This window comes from Xiphophorus hellerii, chromosome 3 (assembly GCF_003331165.1).
Source record: "Xiphophorus hellerii strain 12219 chromosome 3, Xiphophorus_hellerii-4.1, whole genome shotgun sequence".
NCBI classification, from domain to species: Eukaryota; Metazoa; Chordata; class Actinopteri; order Cyprinodontiformes; family Poeciliidae; genus Xiphophorus; species Xiphophorus hellerii.
Window position 1 is genome coordinate 26,051,233 of NC_045674.1, and position 20,872 is coordinate 26,072,104.

Below are 20,872 nucleotides of genomic sequence, written 5' to 3' on the forward strand. Positions count from 1 at the left end.
TTAATGCTCTTCCTACCCGACCCTGTCGGTGGACTGAAATGTGCGGCTTGGTTTGAGGTGCAACACCGTTTCCACTTTCAGATCATGGACTGACCATTGCTCTTTGACCATTTTAAAGCTTGCTTCTCTACGGCTTCATCTCTGGCTCTGTCTGCAGCTCTTCTTGGCATCCAGGAAACTATTTGGTTCTATTTAACCAGCAAGTTGACATCGTCCAAAGGGAACTGGTTCATATGTGGGGGACTGAAGGCAAGACACTTTTCAAATCTTTTATTATTATTTTTATTCATTTTAATTCTGTCACTTCAGTATTACATAAAATCCCATCAAAACGCATTTGTGGTTTTAAGCTATTTCAATGTGGTTGAATATTAAGGCGTTTATTTATGAAACCAAGATAAAAACTCCTTTTTTGGACCTCTGTGTAATACTTAAGATGATTTAGACTGAATCGTCTAGAGCCGAGAAAACTAAACTCTCGTCGAGACGTATTCTGTGATTCATTTGAACTGGAGTGGTTGATGTTTTTGACAGCAGATCTGAAATGAAAGGGACTTCAGTTTCGGCTGCCGCTTCCACTGGGAGCCTTTGTACAAGACATGAAAATGCATGTCCTCTGATTATTCTTTAGCCAGAATAGCGAGCGCTCCTCTCCATCCGCTGCAGCTGAGGAAGCTCGGCATAAATAATTACCGCGCGAGTCACGCACTCTGGCTCCACGAAAGGAAATATGTCGTACCTTTGACCCGACCCAGTAACGTCACTTCCTGTCGCTCGCTATTTCCGCTTCTCGTCTTTATTTCAAAGCTCTGGCCTTTTCTGCCAGTCATTTTTGGGAGAAAGAAAAAAAAGAAAAACTCTGAAAATACAGATGGTGGGGTTGGTTTATGCGTTTTTAATTTTTTATTTTTATGTTCAGTTAACAGGCCAGTCATGTTTTTATTACACGTACAGTAATAAGGGGAGTTGTTTACATTCATTCATGGGATCCATTCAGCAAAAGAAAAGGAAAAAAAAACAACAGAGATGGAGCATTTTTTTAAAAAAAATCATTGGTCTTTGTTTTTTAACACAAAACTCGACACATTCGTAAGGAAAACACTTTATATTGTGTCATTACAGAGTTAATCACAGAGCACCTTTGTGAAAACTGTGTGTTGCTCTCTTTCTTTATTCACTCACCAAAAGGAAACACAGCTAATTGTTGTTTTTTTGGGGGGGCAGTCGGGAGGAAAAGGCACATTTCGGGAACTGAATTTAGCTCTAAGTGTGCGACAGAAACACGGCCAGCAGCAGACGACACGGAAGCATTGAGCACGTCTCCGACATTAGCGTTCAAACTTCACTATCAAGTGACGCGGTTACAGACGTGGGAGGAAAACGTCAAATGTTAGTGAACTAAAGAGGAAATATACGTCTCAGTTTCTTTTTTTCCCCGCGCAAAACTACCAGCTAGCTTAAAAGTTAAAAACATTACATTCATAACAGGACGCTTCACGCGAGGGGGTGAGGGAAGGAAGCACGTGAAAAGACGACGCTAGTAAAATAAGGATAATAATAATAAAAGTTATTAAACTGTTGACAACGCGATGCTTAGAGGAAATGTTCGAGGTAATGACGCGGACAGAAAGACGAGACAGAAAACGACTCCTTTTTTTTAAGAAGAAAAAAAAAATTATTATTATTATTATTATTATTACTTCCAATCCAGAAGCGACCTGGTACTAATCAACCAATCAACAAGCGGCATTAACGGTCAAGTCAGCGGTACTTGCACCGGCCTGCGTGACCCTCAGCTGATCCCGGGACCGCTTCGGGGGTCTAGGCCACCGTTCTGTTAGAAACCCAACAAAGACGAGACTGGAAAAAAAAAAAAAACGTAACCCGTACACACAGGAAGAAAGAAGATCATTCAGGCTGGTCACACGTTGAGCGGCTTCAGGATCTCAGATATTTCACACTTTGCACGACGCTTGGCGGTTGGGAGGACGAGGAGGGCGAAGAAGAGATTGTGTTGCTGTCTGATCAGCCGAATGAGCGTTTGTTTTTGGGGGGCGGGAGGGAAAAGAGGGGTAATAGCAAACATTAGGGTGTTAAAAAAAGGCAGCTCAGTTTGAGGGGATGACGAGACTTTCTCCGTTTTTCCTTTTTTTGGTTTGCACCCCCCCATGATGTGCTCTCAAACATCGACCCTCTTGGTGTTGGAAGGCGTTTTTTTTTTTTTCCGGGGGCGGGAGGGGACTTCAGCGTTTGGCTGGGGAGGCACTCCTGCTACCCTGTGAAACAAACAACACAGAGGTCAGTACACATGAGCAGGAGAAGACCTCCAATCTGATGTTAGTGGTCTGCTCCATCTTGTCCAGCTCTGTGGTCAGTTTCTAGAAAGGTCTGCCATGGCATGTGAAAGGAAATGCAGGTGATTATTATTGCGAGCAAATGATTCCTGCTGATGGGGATTGTTGTTTAGAGTCATTCCCCTCAACAAAAGAAGAAGAAAAAACAACCAAAAAAAAAAAGAAGCTGAGTCTATAATTGCTTCCCGAAGAACGCGTTTCTCTCCGGTTCATCAGTTCGCTCATCAAGCCTGAGAGCCGTGCTCAGATGTCGTTGAGTTGCTCTCGTCTTTTCGGCGGTTATCTGCTCTCCACCTAAATGAGATTATGGGATCCCAGCGCGGCCGGAGCAGAAACCAGATATTTACATATGCTGCGTGTTAAACCGTAGCTTTACTGACTGACATTAAATCGAGCAGGTTTGTTGTTGTTCCAGGACAGGATTACCCAATTATTTTTCTTTTCTTTTTTCTGAGTCAAATGTTTTTTGATTTCCTCCTTCCAGCTTCTTGCATTAGTTTGCTGTAAGTTTTTATTTTATTTTATTTTTTTTTTGATTTTTTGCACTTACACATCGGCTTTGTTGTCCTTTAGCCACTTTGTAACAAATAGGGCGGCATGCTTTGAGTCGTTGCACATCTGGAAGCCTCAGTTGTGCCCAATCCAAAAGTGTTCTGCATAATATTGCTTCCTCCTGATGCAATCTATTTTGGGAAGTGCACCAGCCCCTCGTTCTGCTCGTTTCAGGTCCCCCCCCCCTCTAAACCACTTTTTAATCCGTTATTTTTCTGTCATGTAGGAAATGGGAATAATTTTAATTATCTCAATTCATCTAAATTAAGAAGTTGTTTTCTTCTGATTGAATGTCAGAGGGTGTATGCAAATAGCTTTGTTTCCAGCTTAAAAACAGGAACAGGGACTTTTTTTCAGTTTTCAGAAACTTTCAACCATGTAGACTACTTTTTAAAAGAAAAAAAAAAATCTATATATTGTGCAACTGGGAAAGATAAAAAGGCGTAGTATCTAAACCACGGACTGCAGTTTGTTTGATTGACTTTTAATCTGCTAAAGATCTCCCAGAGAGCGTGATACATATCAGAGCTTTACTTCTCAAAGCCTCGAGATAAAGTTTCTCTTTTTAAGTAAGACGTAGCCAAGAGTCACGGCAACGCTGCATGCTCAATAAAAAATTTTTTTAAAATAATTTAAAGGATTCAAGGATAACTGTTCCATTACTCAGCCAAAAAGTTTTAGATTTAAACTCCCCCGAGGGAATAAAACGCTGGAGCTGAGGAGGATCTTGCATCGTGTTTCACGATTAAGCTGCTGCGTTGGAATAGCTGCTGCATATGACTCGAGGTTAATCATACTGAAACTTTTTTGTATATATATTATTCAGTATTCAATGAAAACCTAAAAAAAAAACTGCTTGCCGTTCAAGGAAAACAATGCAGCAACTATTACTCGAGCTGATGCAGAAACCACTGCCAGTTACATTTCAATATTTGACTCCATCCTTCTGTGGACGGCAAAACAAAAGCCCCCCGTCGAAGGCGAGCGGTCCAAAATGAGCGCGTCTGCATTATTTGGGGCCACAAATCAAACCCCTTTTGTCAGGCCAGATGTCCGCAGAGAGAGGTTATTATCTGTCGTGATTATATTCCAAAAACAAAGAGACAGAATGAATTTATTAATTGGATTAGCGGAGCTGTTTAGACTGCGAGAAAGACTTCTGGAGCCGTTTGCGTATGGATGAGACATTTTGGTTTAGTAACATTATCTGGAATTAGACAATAAAGCTCGAATTCAGCTTTCGGTACTTCGTTACATAGGAAAGGTTTAAAGGTGTGCGCTCTTAAATGAATAGGAAAAAGTAGACTAGAGTGCTGTACTGAAAACACAAAAGCTAAAAGATGAACAAAGTTATCGCTTATTATCTTTTAATTAAAAAAACTGAATTAAAACAGAGGCACTGTTATATTGAAGCTGTTTTTTTTTCCTATTTAAAATTGCTAAAAAGTTTTTCCTAATTATGAGGAAGACCCAGGGAATTTTCTGAAGACTGAAAAGTGATGTCAACGTTCATGAAAAGATTATTAATTCAATTGCTATAAACCGATGAGGAGAAAACTAACAGAAAGAGTGATAGCGTATGCTTGAACTGGACCAATGCGTGTTGTTTTATAAAAATTCTGTTTGTCGATCGTTTTCAGTCAATGAAAACTTCTCTGCTTCCCTGTTGGTGTCCTTCAAAGTTGAATTTTTTTCATTTCGTTTTTTTTCCTCATTCCCTCCAGGCTTTGTTGTTTCCCACGCTCTCACAAAGACTCGAAAGCAACAGCAAGATGCAAGGCAGAAAGATTACACAAATGAGACAAATCTTCACTGATTTCTTAAGAACTCGACCCACATCGTGGGACGCTCGCTAACTTCTCGCACTGGACCGAAGGCTGAAGACGCAGCTTTCATTTCAGTCATTTCATCTGGACTCCATTATCTGTCCTGAAGGGGGGGAAAGGAAATTGAAAAGCTACAGCGCTTTGGAGTTAAACCTGCCGCCAAAAAGCTTCAATGAATAGCAATTGAGCGTGAAGCAAAAGTCAGGACTGGAGTGGGCTGCATTCTGATTTATGTTTAGCATTATGTGGCAGAAAAGGAATAAATGACTCAAACGCCTCGGAGTCCACACCAATTAGCCGAACTGGAGAGATTTAGAAGACAAAAAAAAAACCCAGTCATCTTTCATCTTCCAGATTGATTTCATACGTTTCGGCTCAGATGCTCAGAGTTTAGCCTCTGCTATAAAGATGGAGCCTTTGGGAAATTTGGATTTCTCCATCCGCCGATGATTTGCTATACCGACGGAGTCGGCGGGGCTTTAAAGCTTATAAGGAGCTTATAAGGCGTAGAGAAACAGGCGCTCATGAACTCGACAGAATGACGCAAATGGTAATGATATGAGAAATTGTTTGAATGTTGGAAGACTCCGGAGCTCAAGCGTACGCTTTCCCGGTTTGCATCAGTGCGTCATTCCAGACTTTAAATCGTCCACCTTTTGGACCTGTCCGCTTTTTACTCTGGTGAAATGTAAAACGTAAAGGCACGTTACAAAAACCTCGTCTCTCTATTTGACAAATAAACATATTTCATCGTTTGGCTGTGATTATTGGCTGACTTGTCCAGGATCTACCCAAACCTTTATGTTAAGCTAACCGTTGCCAGCTAGCTTTACACTCTTGTGTTGATATAGAGCAATCAACAGCAAATGGCTTTTTTGTTTGTTTGTTGTTTTTTTTTGATAAAGTACCTTTTAAGCTTTTAGATGCTTTGTGTTAACGGAAATCGTTGAGCATCAGATCAAAGTTTTCAGTGGATAAAAGCAAAGTTTGTATTTATTTTGTTTTGTGTGCTTAGTTAGCCATGTCGATACTTATTAACAGATTTGAATATATTTGCCATTGCCTTGACAACCGACTGGATTAGAGGCCATAGACTGAATTGACCAAAACGTTTATGCAGTGCCTGCATGAAATAAATTTGTCTCACAAGTTTAGAATAATTCGGACCAAACTGTGTCTCACAAATGAAAATCTTTTCTCAAAAATGGTAGATAAATGCAAAATATTTATTTTTAACTCAGCTTTCTGCTTTCTAACCATAGTAAAGTAGACTTTTGTTGTGCCCAAACCTGCTTTTCATTACAACGTATCTCAATACAGCAAGTGCTTTCAGAAGTAGAGTGACCTAAATTTTATTTTTATTGCAAAAAAATAGAATAATTGTTTTAGTTTTCTTTTTCCAGTGGAGCTCAAATTAAATTATGAAAGTGGTTACCTTTCTTTCCATAACGAAGAAATGTTAGCCATTTCAATCACACAATGTTTGAAATGCTAGCCACGCTAACGGCTCACATTTCAGGTTCATATTTTCACTGACACTACTCTTTCACACAGTTTTTTCCACGCACATTATTGTTTGAAATTGTTTCTGGTGCTTCTAAAAATACTCCACTCAAGACTTGGAAGACAAAAACTGGACACAAATGTCCAAAAGGTTCGTTTTCAAAACTTTCCCCTTTGTGTTTTTGCTAACCAAAAGCCAAAACTTACATGCAAGAAAAGTGAAACGATAAAATACGTCGAGCATCCTGGCAGCTATTGTAAAAAAAAAAACAACCAATGAGTACCCGTGCATATCAGTACTAGATTATGCACACACATCAACAATGCATAAGCTGCACCTTCGCAGTGAAGCAGCAGTGTGTTTGTTAGCTGCAGCCAGCCTGGATCCTCCTCACCAGAACTGGAAACTCGCATCGTTCAGCGCGATTATATCAGTGACGCCATAAAGCTTGAAAGATGCCCAGCGATCAATCGCGTGTCTAAAAGCCTCTCATTATTATGCTTCTGGTTGCTGTGGCGATGACATTATGATGTTTTCCAAGCGAATCAATGCTGAACAAATGCGCAGCGAGTTAAGCGCGAGGAGCCCCTCCATCACACGGTATTTACTCACTTTGCTGCTGATATCATCACTGAGGCAGAAAACGAAAATGGAAAGACAGAGGCAGGAGCATCATTAGGGGAGAAATATGTACTCTTGACGCTTTCATAATTAGGAAAAGAAAAGCAGTGAAAGGACATCATAACTTTTATATACTAAGCAGTACAAAATCAAACAAACAAAAAAAAAAAACAGGAGAAAGTAACAAAAAGATTTCTCTTCTTCTTCTTCTTACCATTTTGAAGATCCTAGTCAGGGTGCCTTTGCCGTCCCCAGCGCTGGCCTTCTTGCTTGACTTCTGTTGGCCCTGGCAGGTGGAAAAGAACAGGAATTCAAGTGTGTTAAATAATAATAATAATAAAAAACATAGTATTTCACACATTGTTAAGGGACTGAGGTGTGGCTGACCTTTTTTTTTTTTTTAAGAGAGCCGTGGATTGATTCATAATTCAACCCAGAGTTTCCGTATTAATCAGGAAGCAGCTAGAAGGCGGAAACGACTGATCCTTCACTAGAATATTCTGAAGAGTGACGGATTCGTGTGTTCTCCAGCCACTCCGGTTATTGATTAGGGTGAAATCCAACTGCGCCCCAACTTTACGGAATGATTGCACCGCAACCCCCTTTTAACATTTCTGGTGTTTGAATTATGCATGAGTCTGGAGGCTGCAAAGGAGCAACAAAGTGTAAAAGACTCAGGGTGACGTAATTAACTGACAACTTTTGTGTCCAGGAAAGATGACCATGGCTATCAGAACCCGTTCTCACTAAATTCAACTTTCTGTAATTCCATTTTTTTTTATCTATTTATTTTTTAGGTGTCCTAATTTATGCAAAGCCATCTGTGCGCTCAAGGAATCACTTTTCATTGTCAATGAGAGCATGAGTGCATCTTCAGAAATCTGATTATGGTCAAAAATCTCACTTATTTCATTAATTCGAATCAAAAAGTCAAACTCGTGGAATAATTGCACCTGGAGTGACTTAGTCAAAAGGTTTATGGATTATGTCTAATGAAAACCCCCAAATTTGGTCTCTTGGAAAATTTTAATATCATGTAAGATCAATATATATTTATATATATTAATCCAGAAATGTTGTTAATAAACCAAACTTGAGTTTTCCAGCAAATAGCCAGTGAAACCCGACACAAGGAGGGTAAGCCACAAAGAAGCAAATGGTTCATAGAGAGCCATATCCAACTATAATAATGGAAAGTTTAGTGGAAGGACAAAGTGGAGGCATGTTTTCTTTCAACATATCGGATCTTGTTCTTGCGATACAGCCATTCTTTTGAAAAATAAAGATATTTATAAGAGGATCAGTTTTTTAGCTGATTCATTGATTTTCCCTTTCAATGACACAGGGGTAACAGAGGGTTAAAACCAATTCAAATGTGACAAATAAAGAAAAATTTTCCTCTAAAGATGGCAAACATAACCTTCCAGTAGGCAAAAAATAATGATTGTTGCCGATTTCTGAGTAATTCTGCGCCAGACGAGCGAAACTGTCCAAAAAATGTTCGATGAGGCAGTGCAAGCAAAATGTAAGTTTACATAAAAAATTTAAATCCCTTAATATATTTATGTATTGATACTATTATTAGGACGTAAAATAACCAGGTAACGAGTGCCAATAAGTTTTGGACAGTCCCTTAGCAACGTCTCCGTTCTTCGTAGCTATCAGCCTGGGGCCACATTCACAATCACAACGGTGTTAAAAGACGTGATGCTGCAGGTGGAGGCCACAACAGAGGAACCTTTAGAATGACATAAGTACCATGAAGAAGCGAGTAACGCTGGTATTAACATCAGAGTCGTAATGTGGAAACGTGAGACTGCACCAGTCGCAGGATGACAGTGATATAGTTTCACCAAAGTCTGGGATTAAGGTTTTTATCTGTGATGCATGGGAAGATTAGGAAGACTTAGTGGGGAATGGAAGGAAAATGTAAGAGCAGACGCTGGCGTCGTGCTCGAACGGTTAATTAAGGAGATGAGGTGATTTGATGTTGAAGGAATGAGTCTTTTATTTAAAGGCAAAAAAAAAAATTCTGTCTGATCTTTCGGCCATTTTCAAACCACCTACCAGGCCCATCTTGGCAGCTAGTCCCCTCCACTGGGAGTGCGGAGAAAGAAGAGGCAGAAGGGAGGAAGGGAAAATACAGAAACAGTGTGTTTTGGTGCAAAGGTGGGATGGAGAGGAGAGGAGTTGAGTGGTTGAGGAAGGAAGGGAGGCAGAGGGGAGAGTTCAGGTGGGACATGGAGGAGCAGGAGAAAAAAAACAATGCAGGTGTTCACATCGACACGTGGTGCATCAGATCACATTTGGAAGGGTTGGTATGGATGGTTATGTAATAATAATAATAATAACATTTTTTCGCAAGGTCTTTTAAACTGATTTTGATTACAAATATGTGATGGATGCTGACATAAACTCTAAATGTTTTGTCTCTGTTCCTCCCTGATGAAAAAAAGGCAGAATTCAAGGTCAAAACTTTAGATTGAACCATTAAAAAAAATAAAATAAAATGATGTGCAGTCAGTGCCATCGTAAAACCTTCCCTCCACTTTTTTCACATTACAATCAAAAACTTCAAATGCATTTTTGTAAAAGGCCAACACAAAGTCATGCAAGTGAATGGGGGTCAAGCCTTCTTTTGTTCCTACACCTCCCAGTCAAATCCAGTACAACCAACTGGAGGTAAATCCAGTCAAACTGTGAAAGTTTTAGAAGTTTGTTCCACAACAAATAGCCATATGAAGACATCTGGGAGGTTTTACATGGTGGCAGTCACAGCCTGAGAGAGAGAGAGAGCCAGCAACCTATTATAAGTTTGATGTTTAATCAAACATCCTAATAAAGAATAGGTATGGCACCACCCAAACATGGCCGACCACCAAAATGTAACTGGGCATTTTACAACCCAGAACTAGACAAGAGGCCTGTGGATACTCTGGAGGAGCTGTAGAGACATGTGGCTCAATAGAGAGAGCTGAATACACGGCAGAACCATAAGAAAACCTCGCCTCCCATGAGGGTAATAACCCTGAACCATTTTAGAATTATGTCCCATTATGGCCTCAGTCAATGTTCAGACGTAAATCTGTGGCCAGATTTGATATTTTCTGTTCCCAGATGGTCCCTGTCCAATCTGACAGCAGACGGGTTTTTACTGCTTGACATAAGTCGGGTCTAGCAGGTCTTGAATGCAAATGGACGCTGTGGTTATCCGTTTTTTATTTGTGGAAGAGATGTGAAAGCCTCGTCATTTTTCTTGTACTGGTCCGTCTAAAATACCTTGAGCTGTGTGGTCGTAATGTGGGAACATCAATACTTTTGCAAAGCACTGTATAACTTACCTATCAGGAAAATACCAGACTTTGTTTTTTTTTTTATTTCTATGTGATTACTTGTAGCGTAATAAAAAGTAAAGCAGACTCACCCTAGATTTAGGAGGGGCAGGGGACACCTGAGGAATAGTTAAGAGCAGACAGTAAAGAAAAGAAGGTTTTGAGTTGGTGGGAGGCAAAGAAGACAAAGACAACCAGCAGAGGCAAAGCGTGGTCGGGTAACTGTGCTGGGGCTCTCTGAACCCGAGAGTCTCTGAGGGTTGCTCAGAGGTTTAGCTCGCTACTCACGATCGTGCGGAAGAAGTGGACCACGGCGTTCTCGGCTCCGCGTTTGCGTGGCGAGGTGGCAGACGCTTTCTGAGGGGCTGGAGAGAGAGCACCTCGGAAAGAACCCTGCGGAGAAAAGCAGAGGAGCGGCCTTGAACACGTCTGGGGTGACATGTTGGCTGTGCTAAAGGCACAGGCGCCGATTCCGATTCCGGAGCGCCCGCGTGTGCCAGGCAACCCACACGCGTCATTTGTTTGCCAATGACCACGGCAACAACTCAAAGCAAGCATGGTGAGCAGAGACATAATTTGGCACACATGGATACAGATGCAACGGGCAAATCTTATACCTAAAAACTCGAGAATACATGAAATACAACAAGAGAATGTTGCTTCTGTTGCATTTGTAGCTTGTCCTGTAGCTGAATACAAAGTGCACGACAGATGTGTGTATAGGGTTGCATACCAGGAATCCCTGAATTGGTTTGAAAGAAAATTGTAAAGATTAATAAACTGCTTGATATGAAGTGAGGAAGGTACAGAGCGGTGGACTAAACTATCATCCGTTCCCTTCCTGATTGCAAAGGTCAACCGGTGGTCCAACAGGTGCAAAGGTCACTTAAAAATGAAGAACTTCCACAATAAAGTCTTCAGGTTTTCATGTTTTCTTCTGTTAAATGTGGAACTCTTTGGTTTTTACGTCTTCAGACGGCTTTGAGACTCCTTTATATCTGGAAAGTCATGTCAGTCTAAGAATGGTCCTGAATGTCTTCTCTGTTTAAACGCAATTGAAAGAAACACAAGATCAAGCAATGCAATCATATATATTTACATTTTGATGCTCATTATAACGCAAGGCAGTCAGATTCAGGTTGTAATGATCAAGATCTCCATCCGTCTACTTTCACTAAGTCAGCAAACTGATATCAATTTTAAGGACTGTAAGAAACTCTGAATCTGGACATCAAAACTCAAACAAAAAAATGTTTTGAAGCTTTACTTTTCTTTTTGAAATTATACTTTTACACCCTTGCTTCCTCAAAGCTCTAAAAATGAAAACATTTATGACACAATATATTTTTCCTCAAGAATGTAAATATAAACTTCAGCCTTCACTTTACACAACATTTCTCTGTGTGTGTGGAAATGTCAAGAACCTGCTGCAATACTCATTCTGAGAATTTTACATTCATTTTATGAAAGGTCAGTAAAGAATTGTTTAAGTGTGGGAATGACAATCTTCCTTCTTACAGCAAAATATGAAAATATGTTTCTCAAACAGATTATGAATTCTTAAAAAGGCATAATGGGTCTTCCTCTGACTCAATCTTCTCTCTGTCTTTCTTCTGGACGGGACTCAAACGTCCCAGTGAGGCGTTGGCGTTTTACTGTTACGACCTTTCCCGTTTAAGCGACATCATTTTAATTGGGTTTTGTTGAGACATCAATCTTGTTATAGCGAGAAAGTCTCTCACGATCAAGAGATACTGCTGCTGAATTTATGACCAACCTCTGGGAGTTGAACACTTCCATATTAGAGTCGTCAACGTCTTTTTGTTTTTATTCCTCCCCCCCCCCCCCCCCCCCCCCCCCCCCCCCCCCCTCCTCCTCCAATTCCATACAGTCTTAAGTGTTAGGGAAGAAAAGTGGTGGAAAACAAAAGATATTGAAGGAAAGCGAACGAAGAAGTGAATTTAACATTAGGAAGTGAAAGTAAATGAAAGTTGAAATCAAATTGCAACGGTTGGCTATTAAGAAAATGTAATTTCATTGGGTAAACGCCCAAGGGATGCAGACCGCTCTATCTAGTTTAAAAAGAAAGGTGGGAAATATTATGAAAAACAACTAAATCCCCACAAAACACATGATCTGACCAATTTTTATGTAAAAGGGATCAACACAGTCACAGGTTTGCGTCAAGTGATTAAGTGGGGGTTGACCTTTTTTTTTTTACCCCTCCAGGGGGTATTTTTGTGGGCTCTAGTGTCCCTTATGTGATAGTGGGCTGACAGGAAACAGGGAAGGAGAGGGGGGGAAGACATGCGGCAAATGTCGTCGGGTCCGGGAGTCGAACCCGCGACGGCCGCGTCGAGGACTCAAGGCCTCCAAATATGGGTCGCGCTAACCGCCACGCCACCACGGCACGCCCCAAGTGGGGGTTGACCTTTAACCTGTTCTTTAGCATTGTATATTAAACAGGCATATGAATACCCATAATTACACATTTCTAATCATTCTTGAGTCGCTATGTAATCTATTTCATTAAATTGATTAAATAAGTGTTCACGTCTTCCTACCCGTTTTCAAACAGAAAAGTAGTGGTAAGCTGATTATTTTTCTATGAACGTTTCCTCTTGTCCTACTGATCACTTGTTTTCTTATTTTTTTTTAAAAAAACCTGAAATAAATAAAGAAATAAATATGAAATAAACCTACAGGCTACTAGGTGGACCACACAGAAAGCTGCTCTGTTATTGTGGAAATTTACTCTGACGTGTACTTTCCGTTCGTCTCGTTCACGACCGAGGGACGTAAAACAAACAATTACTTTTAATACGCTGATAATGCTGAAAGCTGGCGGCCGCGGTGGCTCTGAATAGAATTTATTTCCATTAATTCATTGAAGTCAGTAAGATTAATGACAGAGGAGTTCCACCCAGCTTACTGTCCAATATTTGGCCAGAACCTATTAAAAATGAATCTCATTGGTACCAGTGTTAAACCCATCAGCTCTCTTACCGCTGATGGGTTTAACTTAACAAAGAGACCAATTATATATTATGAGGGGGGAAAAAACAACTTTTTAACTCATGCAAACTTTACAGAAACATCAGGTGTAACACTTAATACTTCTAATACCGAAACCTTTCACGTCTTGTCACCTCGTGTATTTCTGTTTCCGACCGGAGCATAAAGGAACACGCGTGTGGGTTTTCTCATAATTTCGTCCCAACAAGGTTTCAGCCGGACGGGCCTTTATTTTCACGGACAAAAGCGAGTCTGCTCCATCTCCGGGTATTTTTGGACACCAGGGGAGGGTGAGGCCGGATTTAGTTTTGTGGGAGCTGAAGGTGAGTGCACAGCAAAATCAATGGAGTGTCCTCTGAAGTCCCGGATACCGGGAGTTTATTTGTAGCGAGTCTGTGTGCGTGTGTGTGTGTGGGTGTGCGTGTGTGTGTGTGGGTGGGTGTGCGTGTGTGTGTGCGTGGGGGTGGGGGTGTGTGTGTGTGTGTGTTGAGGGTGGGTTATGATTCCCATCCATTACCTCACTGCTGCCTGACATCAAAGATGTTTAAGGTAGTAGAAAAAAAGTGGGGAACTTTCACCGCCATCACTGCTATACACATTATGACACGCGCACTCTGAAACCCGGCCAGCCTTTTATGGCTGTTTTGAATTTGGATCTAAGAGGATGGGAAATATAAAAGAGAAAGATGGAGAGGGGGGGAAAAACACCATCATTCCTCGTTATTAGAACTATTTCAAATATTTCTTTGCCTTTGACGTTAGCGAGCGAACTCCAGCTCTGTTCCACAGAGATCCCTTGAAGATGCCATTTTTCCATAAGTGCTCTTCTGCGCGAGTCTTCGCCTGGCTAGGTCCGCACACGCAGAAAATGATGTGGAATGGGAGACGAGGGGAGGAAGAGCTCCGAGAAAACGGTGGTTTTTAAGAAAGCGGAGAGAAGAACGAAACAAGACATCAAATAGTCTCGGAGGAACCCCGCCCGAAAGCCGCCCGCCTCGTTTGAAAATCAGCTGTGTACCTTTGAAGTGAATAGCCGCGTGCTGCCTTGAGAAGCAAAAACAACAGTTTGTTTTGGCCTCGAGAGCGTTCAGAAATGTAGATGGAAGCAAACAGAGTGTGAGAGTGACAGCAAGATGCGCCGTGGTATTTACAATAGTACAATCTTTGGTGAAGGTTTAATCACAAACCAAACAGGAAATGGCCGTCCACCTAAACTGAAAGGCCGGACAAGTTGACGGGTATTTTTCGGATGATCTAAGGTTTTATTGGGCGTAAGCAGAATTTACTTGAAGACCCACTCTGCCATTATAAGACTTTTATGTTTTCTTTACAAAAAGATCAAACAGAAAAATGTTATTTCCTGGGTTACCTACTTAGAATCTGTTAAGTGTTTCTATACAATGCTAACATAGCATTGTACATGTGGCAGAAATTTGCAGATTGACATTAAAATGACTAGTAATGTAACTGTGAAACTTCTTCTTAGTAAATATGTATATATATATATATATATATATATATATATATATGTATATAACTAGTTTTTATAAATATCATGCAGTACCAATAGTGCTCAAAATGCTCTTTTTAAATGTTTTGCTTGGGAATATGTTTTCCCACTTTTTTCCCTTCAGATACTAAGCGAAGGGAATGAAATGGGTTTCGACCCTCATTTAGTTCTAACCTTCCTGTCTTTATACACCCACAATTTTATTTTTATTTAATGATCTCCAAGCATCTGAAGTGAAGCTACAGGTACAGCTACACCTGACTAGGAGTCTGCTTTATTATGGATGATTGTTTTAAATATTTAATCCAAAGATTAGATGATGACATTTTGCTTCATACCAGTTCTCTCTGCTAGCTTCACTTCCTGAATACCGGTTAGGTTGGGATGTAAGATTTAGCTAACGTTCCAAAGCTTTGTGTGTTACCCTGAAATGCCAAACAGAAAACTTCATTGTTTTCAGACGTCAATTATTCACTCCCAGCCTAACTTTTTTCTTGTGGCTGTTTACTCTGGAAGAATAATACGGCTTGTCTACTCTGACTGCTAACTCTGCCGTGTTTAACATTTATCACAGCTGCCTTTTGTTTCAGAGGAAAGAAGAATAAATTCTAGTTGAGCTAGACTTTTTGTTCAACCCACACACACACACGCACACACACCCCCACCCACACACACACACACAGAAATCTGCTGCAAAAACAAAATCAACAAAAAAGATTCATCCACAAATTTTGCCGATACATCTGTGTTTTAAAAGTTCAGTAATAAAGTTAAACTAGAACTGGACTTACAAACTTTTACATGCAAAGTAACTTTAAACTTTAAACCCTGATGATAGATAGAACTTTTGTAGACATGAAAAATTAATATTTCAATATCTCATAATAGTACGAATGCAGTTCTAAGTTATTGTACCAAAATGAGTGGGAGAATTTTGCTGCGTACCATCCGTCAGCTTAATCATTTTAATAAAATCTGCAGAACAGGCAAAAGAAACTTTAAAAAGAAAATGTTTTTGAGACATCGGGGTGGGGGGGGGGGGGGGGATGTTTTCATGCTATTCATTGAATTTGTTTTGCTACACCCTGATTAGTTATTCAAGTAAAACGTCTCTCATTGTTTCCAAAGAATTGAAGTTTCGAAACTGCAAAAAATGTGCACTATACCATTCCCATGGCTTAAATGTGTTAATATAACGATGCAAGAAAGATGAAGCAGTCATATTTCATACTCATACGCATCATACTGGGAGAATGTCATGCCAGCACGTCATGTGTTAAATAATGGAGAACTTTCTCTTTTTGATTCACCCTACATTAAATCACAGTTCCTCTCTCTCTCAAAAAAAAAAGATTTAAATTTTTTTATATGGCGTATTGCTGAAACTGAAAAAAAAAAAACCCACGCTGCAGCCATAACAGCACTTTTGTTGGAAACTTGGACACTTCTGCTCTTTTCAAGTGTGACTGATAAAGCCGAGCAGGGCTGGCAATAATTCAGTAATTCAGCAGTATGAGTCATTTTATTTATTTTTTTAGTTTGCATTTAATTTGCATAAAAATAGATGTGAAATTCTTGCCTTTTCTTTATCATTATGCAGCAACAATTTCCCGGTGCACTCCATCTGTACGAAATACTGAAGTGACCAAATGCCTTTTTATATGGAAAGACTTGCAAACTGCATGCATCTAGAAACTGACTGAACGTTGATTTGAAGTCTGTATAAACTTAATTTCTGGTCGCCGACGTTTTGGGGGAAATCGTATCCCAGAATCTTTTGCCCTTCTTTTGGCACACGAGCTCCAATTGCTTTCTCTCGTTTCCTGGCAATTTCGTCTTTAGGCTCACACAAACAAGCAGAGGCAATCGCCCATTACCGAGCTCTATCAGAGTGGAGATAAACAGTATCTCTGCTTTCCATTACAGCCACTTTGTTCTTCTTTTTCTTGCTGCGAGGGACAGAATATATTTAAACTCATTAAGTCTCAACCACAGAGATGGCGAAAGGCAAAAAAACTTGTCTCCAAACCAAAAGAAAAACAACAGCAACAAATGGAAATTAGAGGGTTTTTTTTCTGGCAAGTTGTTAGCTGTTAATGATTTTTATCGTTCCTTTGTGGTAAGAGAAGACAAAACACATCCAGGCGAGTGACAAAGAAAGCAAAAAATAAAACAAAGAGAGGCGCCGGGGGTTGTTGTTAAAGAATTTTAATCAAGCAGTTTAACCCAAACAGAAAAAACAAGATTATATCAGGAACAGGTCATCGATCGCCACGGATACAGACAGTTACATGACCCCAGAGCAGAGTTAGAAAGCGTTACAAAAAACAAAACTAAACAAAAAAGCAGCTCACAGATTGGGTCAGAGACATTTTAACCTGAGGTGAACAAACTGATGATGAGGGGTCGTCAACTCCCTCATCCAAGACACTGGGGTTAGATTACAGCATCACAGAACTGCGGGAGAGCTAAAAAACAGCCTGACGGACGCAGGAATCAATCCTGGATTTCACTCTGTACCTGTTGACAAATTGTGAATCAGGTTTTTCGAAAGAAAAACAAAAATCCAGTCATTTTTCAGTCTTTTCTTTCTGCTTTAGTAGCTTTAAAATCGCCCCACTGATCTCGAACTCGTTGGCGTTTAGCGTCAGATGTCCCTGCAGACGCTTTACGTTCTGAGACTGGCTGTCTTCGCTCATCTTGAGTGAAATATCTCTTAATAAAATAACTAAAAGTGGCGAAAAACATAAAAAAGATAGGAGAAGAAACCCCGTGTATCCACATGCGGAGGTTGGAAGGAATTAAATATCACTAAAAATCAACATGCAGATTTGTCATTTTGGTGACAAACACTGGCACAACTTTCCTCACTAATACTGCAGCCTATGATGTCAAAGTGTGTGGTTAAGGATGTGTTTGTGGCTCGACAAGAGAAAATACCTGTCTCCTTGATTAAAACTTGTTGGAGAAGTAAATGTTTGCAGCAGGAAGACAGCGTGGCTATTTATTCTGTTTGCTAGAGGCAGCAGAAGTGGGCGAACCTGTCAGTGACTGAAGATTTAAGAACTCGAAGGCAAAACCTTGGTGAACGCAGCGCCGCCGACGTGGATCGGTTCATTTGAAAAACTTTCATCGTTACAAACAGCAGCACGGCAAAAAGTAAGAACGTTTCCACCAGCAGTACTGATGAGCTTTTTTCCCCTGAATGTCTCGACCCACAGCTGTCTCTTAAAATCTTAAAAAAGCAATTTCCTGATTCTTACACAGCGGGGCGGTTCACAGCTAGCATAAGGCGTAGGAGGAATGCATATTTTCAAGCTGGTTTATCTGCAGCGCTCTGATTCGCCAGATGAGGAAGCAGTTAGGCATGGGCCGGTCAAGCTGCCGCTCCGCCGGTTGCAAGAAAACAGCAAAAACAAAACAAATGAAGGCTACTTTTTTGGTCACGATTACAGAAATTAAGAGAAAATCAGCTGTTTCGGGAGCAAAAAACAAGGTCTGTGGGCGGAAAACGAAGGAGCCCCACCCATTTCTCCTGCAGGAGTAATGGGTTTAACTGTTTGAAGATTTAAAAAAAAGTCATGAACAAAGTGAATCTACAAACGACAAGCTACGAGGGACATATCTAAATCAGCTGACAGCAGGCTGAGCAGCAAATATCCACTTCTTATACTCTTATTTCACTTTTTAAAAAACAAAATGTATATTATTTTGCAACATAACCTTGAAAACTTCTACAAGTGTAATTTTAGTGGGTTTTGGCGCTCTATTTTTGCTCAAATCCATGAATTAAACTCAAAATGTAAACATTTTCTTCATTCTTACTGTAATAATGACAAAAACATATTTTAAAGTAGATATTTCTATTTGACTTAATGCGGTCCTACAGTGAGAATCTCAAACCTGGCCCATGCCTAGGAGACAGCGCGTGATCAGAGAGAATATTTCTGTAACCTGCAGAGGGCACTGCTGAGCGCCCGGCCCACAGAGGGGGCGGAGCCAGCAGGTCTGCGCAGACCGTCGCTGTGCCAACCAGTCCATCATGTCTGGAAGCAGAACTGGCAGGGCGCTCCGTGCCAGGAGCCCGCAAAGCATAGCATTTTTCTGTTTTATCTCAATTTTTTTTTTTTTTTTTTGATAAACTCTCTAAATAAAAATTATTTGCATTTTTATTTTACTAGTCATCTAAGAAATAATCACAGACTCAAAAACCCCATGATTAGCTTGTCTGGGAAAAATAAGTTAATCTCTTCTCCCCCCTTACTTTATAGAATAATCTTTCAATATAATTTCACAAAAAAAGAGAGAAAAACACAAAGGGGCTATAAAAACTAATCTGCATTCAACACAATATAAATATTTTTTCGTTGATCATTGTTCCAAGCATAACGTAAGCACTAGCTGAGAAAAAGACATAAACAGCATCAGCAGAAAACCTCCCAAAGCAAAGCGGTGAAATAATCCCGACGGTAATCCACTCGTGTCGCGTCTCAGCGACAAGCGTCCGCTCCCAAGATTTAGGATTAACAAGTGAGGTACCGGAAGTGAAACCCAGCTGTTTGACAAATACTCTACTTTCACCTTAAAACCTCACGACTTAACAAAAGACAAAAAAAATTGCTACAAGTGTCAGTACCATTTATGTAAAAGAAAAACTTTAAATGACACAAAATCATGCCGACTACATGGAACGTAAAAGAAGGCAAACACCTCTGGTAAAGTCACTGTCCCGGGTCCGGTCAGCACCGGATGATGCCACACTTTGCTTCACCGACAGTAAAACCAACACAACAAAAGCATGTCGCGAGAAATTCTTACAGAATGCGTCACACAATCCAAAGTAAAAGAAAAGAAAAGAAAAACGTGGTTCTGGGAGTAAAATCAGCAAAAATAACCAACATACACAGAAGAAGGCCCCCCCCAGCCCCGAGAGGTTGGGGCCCCTCCCTCCTTTCCTCACCTTGCCCTTCCTTTTCTTGTCCCCTCCAAAGAACTTTCCTATCTGATCCAGGAGCCCGGGGTTCTTCTTTCTCCGGCCCAGCCCGAAGGCGGCCTGCGCGGAGCTGCTCGCAGATGCCATGGTTGTAGAAGCGGTTGGCGGTTTATTCGTATTAGTCGAATCTACTTTTTTTTTTCGTCACTCTCTATAATAAGAGAGCAAAGCTCAAAAGAGTGTTGGGGTAGAAGAAGAAAAAACGAGAAAAAAGAAAGTAGAAGGGAAACGAGCAACCAAACGGTAAAATAAAAAATAAAAATAAAAAAAAGTCAGCCTATTCTAAGTCCTGCTCGGGGCTCTCCGACCCGCACTCCGACGCCGCTCCGCTGTGCTCCTGGATGGTCTGCAGCTCGTCCGACTCCGAGGGTCGCTCTTTGAAGGTGTTGTCCTCGCGGCCCGGGGCATCTCGGGAGAAGAGGCGGACCAGGTGGGGGCGTGGCGTGGCGGCGTCAGGGTCAGCTGTGCTGGCCGGGCTCCAGGGCTGGAGGGGGCCCTCAGCGCCCGTGGAGTCAGTCACCGCCGGCTTCTCCGAGACGCAGCCATTGTTCTGCTTCGCATCTGCCTCGACCAGGCCTGCGCAGAAACAACAAGGGTCATCTATGGGCTCGGGCCCGCATGGCACACAACAAAACCCGGAGCGGCACAAAGGGAGCCTTATTTAACTTTTTTTAACATTGCCGGGCCCTTCCTGCTGCAGTGGAGACCAGAACAGCTGATATTTGATTTTTTTTTTTAATCTGGAAAGACGCTCAACTTCTCAGCTGGACAGGCATGTAGCTACAGTATGTTGCCTAGGCAACATATTTACAACCAGGGTTATGTTTATTTAGGTAATTTTTTGGGAAGAAATGTACTTTTAGGAGTACTTTTTGCTTTTATTTCAGTATTATTAATATGAAGTATCGCTACTTTTACTTGTGTAAAATGTAAAATTTGTTTTAACCAAAAATTCACCAGACACACGCCTGCAGTTTTGTTCAAGTTTCAAAACTGTTATGTTGAAAGAAATTCATTTAGAATGAAAAAAGTTTCTTGGCTGATTTTGTTATTTTGTATTTATGTGATTTCTATGAATTATTTTCAATCTGGTCCTTAAAAAAGCATAGTTTCCAAATATTTTGTTCTGTCTGATGATGTGACTTTAAAATATTAAACGGTTGAT

General features: G+C 40.7%; 2 protein-coding genes and 1 long non-coding RNA gene across 8 annotated transcripts in view; all 3 read right to left on the reverse strand.

The window, feature by feature from the left end:
- Positions 1–875: 875 nt before the first annotated feature.
- On the reverse strand, positions 876–20,040 carry mbpb (myelin basic protein b). 5 transcript variants are annotated; one of them, XM_032559612.1, is made up of 7 exons: positions 19,675–20,040; positions 10,478–10,582; positions 10,282–10,308; positions 8,925–8,954; positions 7,072–7,143; positions 6,849–6,867; positions 876–2,276 (listed from the first exon to the last, which is right to left on the reverse strand). In XM_032559612.1, exons 1-6 carry the CDS (start codon positions 19,792–19,794, stop codon positions 6,865–6,867), a joined length of 357 nt encoding a protein of 118 aa, XP_032415503.1. In that variant the 5' UTR covers positions 19,795–20,040; the 3' UTR covers positions 876–2,276; positions 6,849–6,864. The 5 variants fall into 5 exon arrangements, with proteins under 5 accessions (XP_032415503.1, XP_032415507.1, XP_032415502.1 ...); XM_032559616.1 differs by lacking the exon at positions 8,925–8,954; XM_032559611.1 differs by lacking the exon at positions 6,849–6,867.
- Positions 12,060–19,668, reverse strand: LOC116717931 (uncharacterized). The gene is made up of 2 exons (XR_004338844.1): positions 12,621–19,668; positions 12,060–12,396 (listed from the first exon to the last, which is right to left on the reverse strand). It is a non-coding gene; the product is annotated as an uncharacterized LOC116717931 (long non-coding RNA).
- LOC116717928 (myelin basic protein) overlaps positions 19,840–20,872 on the reverse strand; it is a 75,171-nt gene continuing 74,138 nt past the window's right edge. For both annotated transcript variants that reach the window (XM_032559609.1, XM_032559610.1), the window contains exon 4: positions 19,840–20,283. In XM_032559609.1, coding sequence (XP_032415500.1) covers positions 19,985–20,283 — 299 coding nt within the window. In that variant the 3' untranslated portion in view covers positions 19,840–19,984. The remainder of the gene's footprint in view (positions 20,284–20,872) is intronic.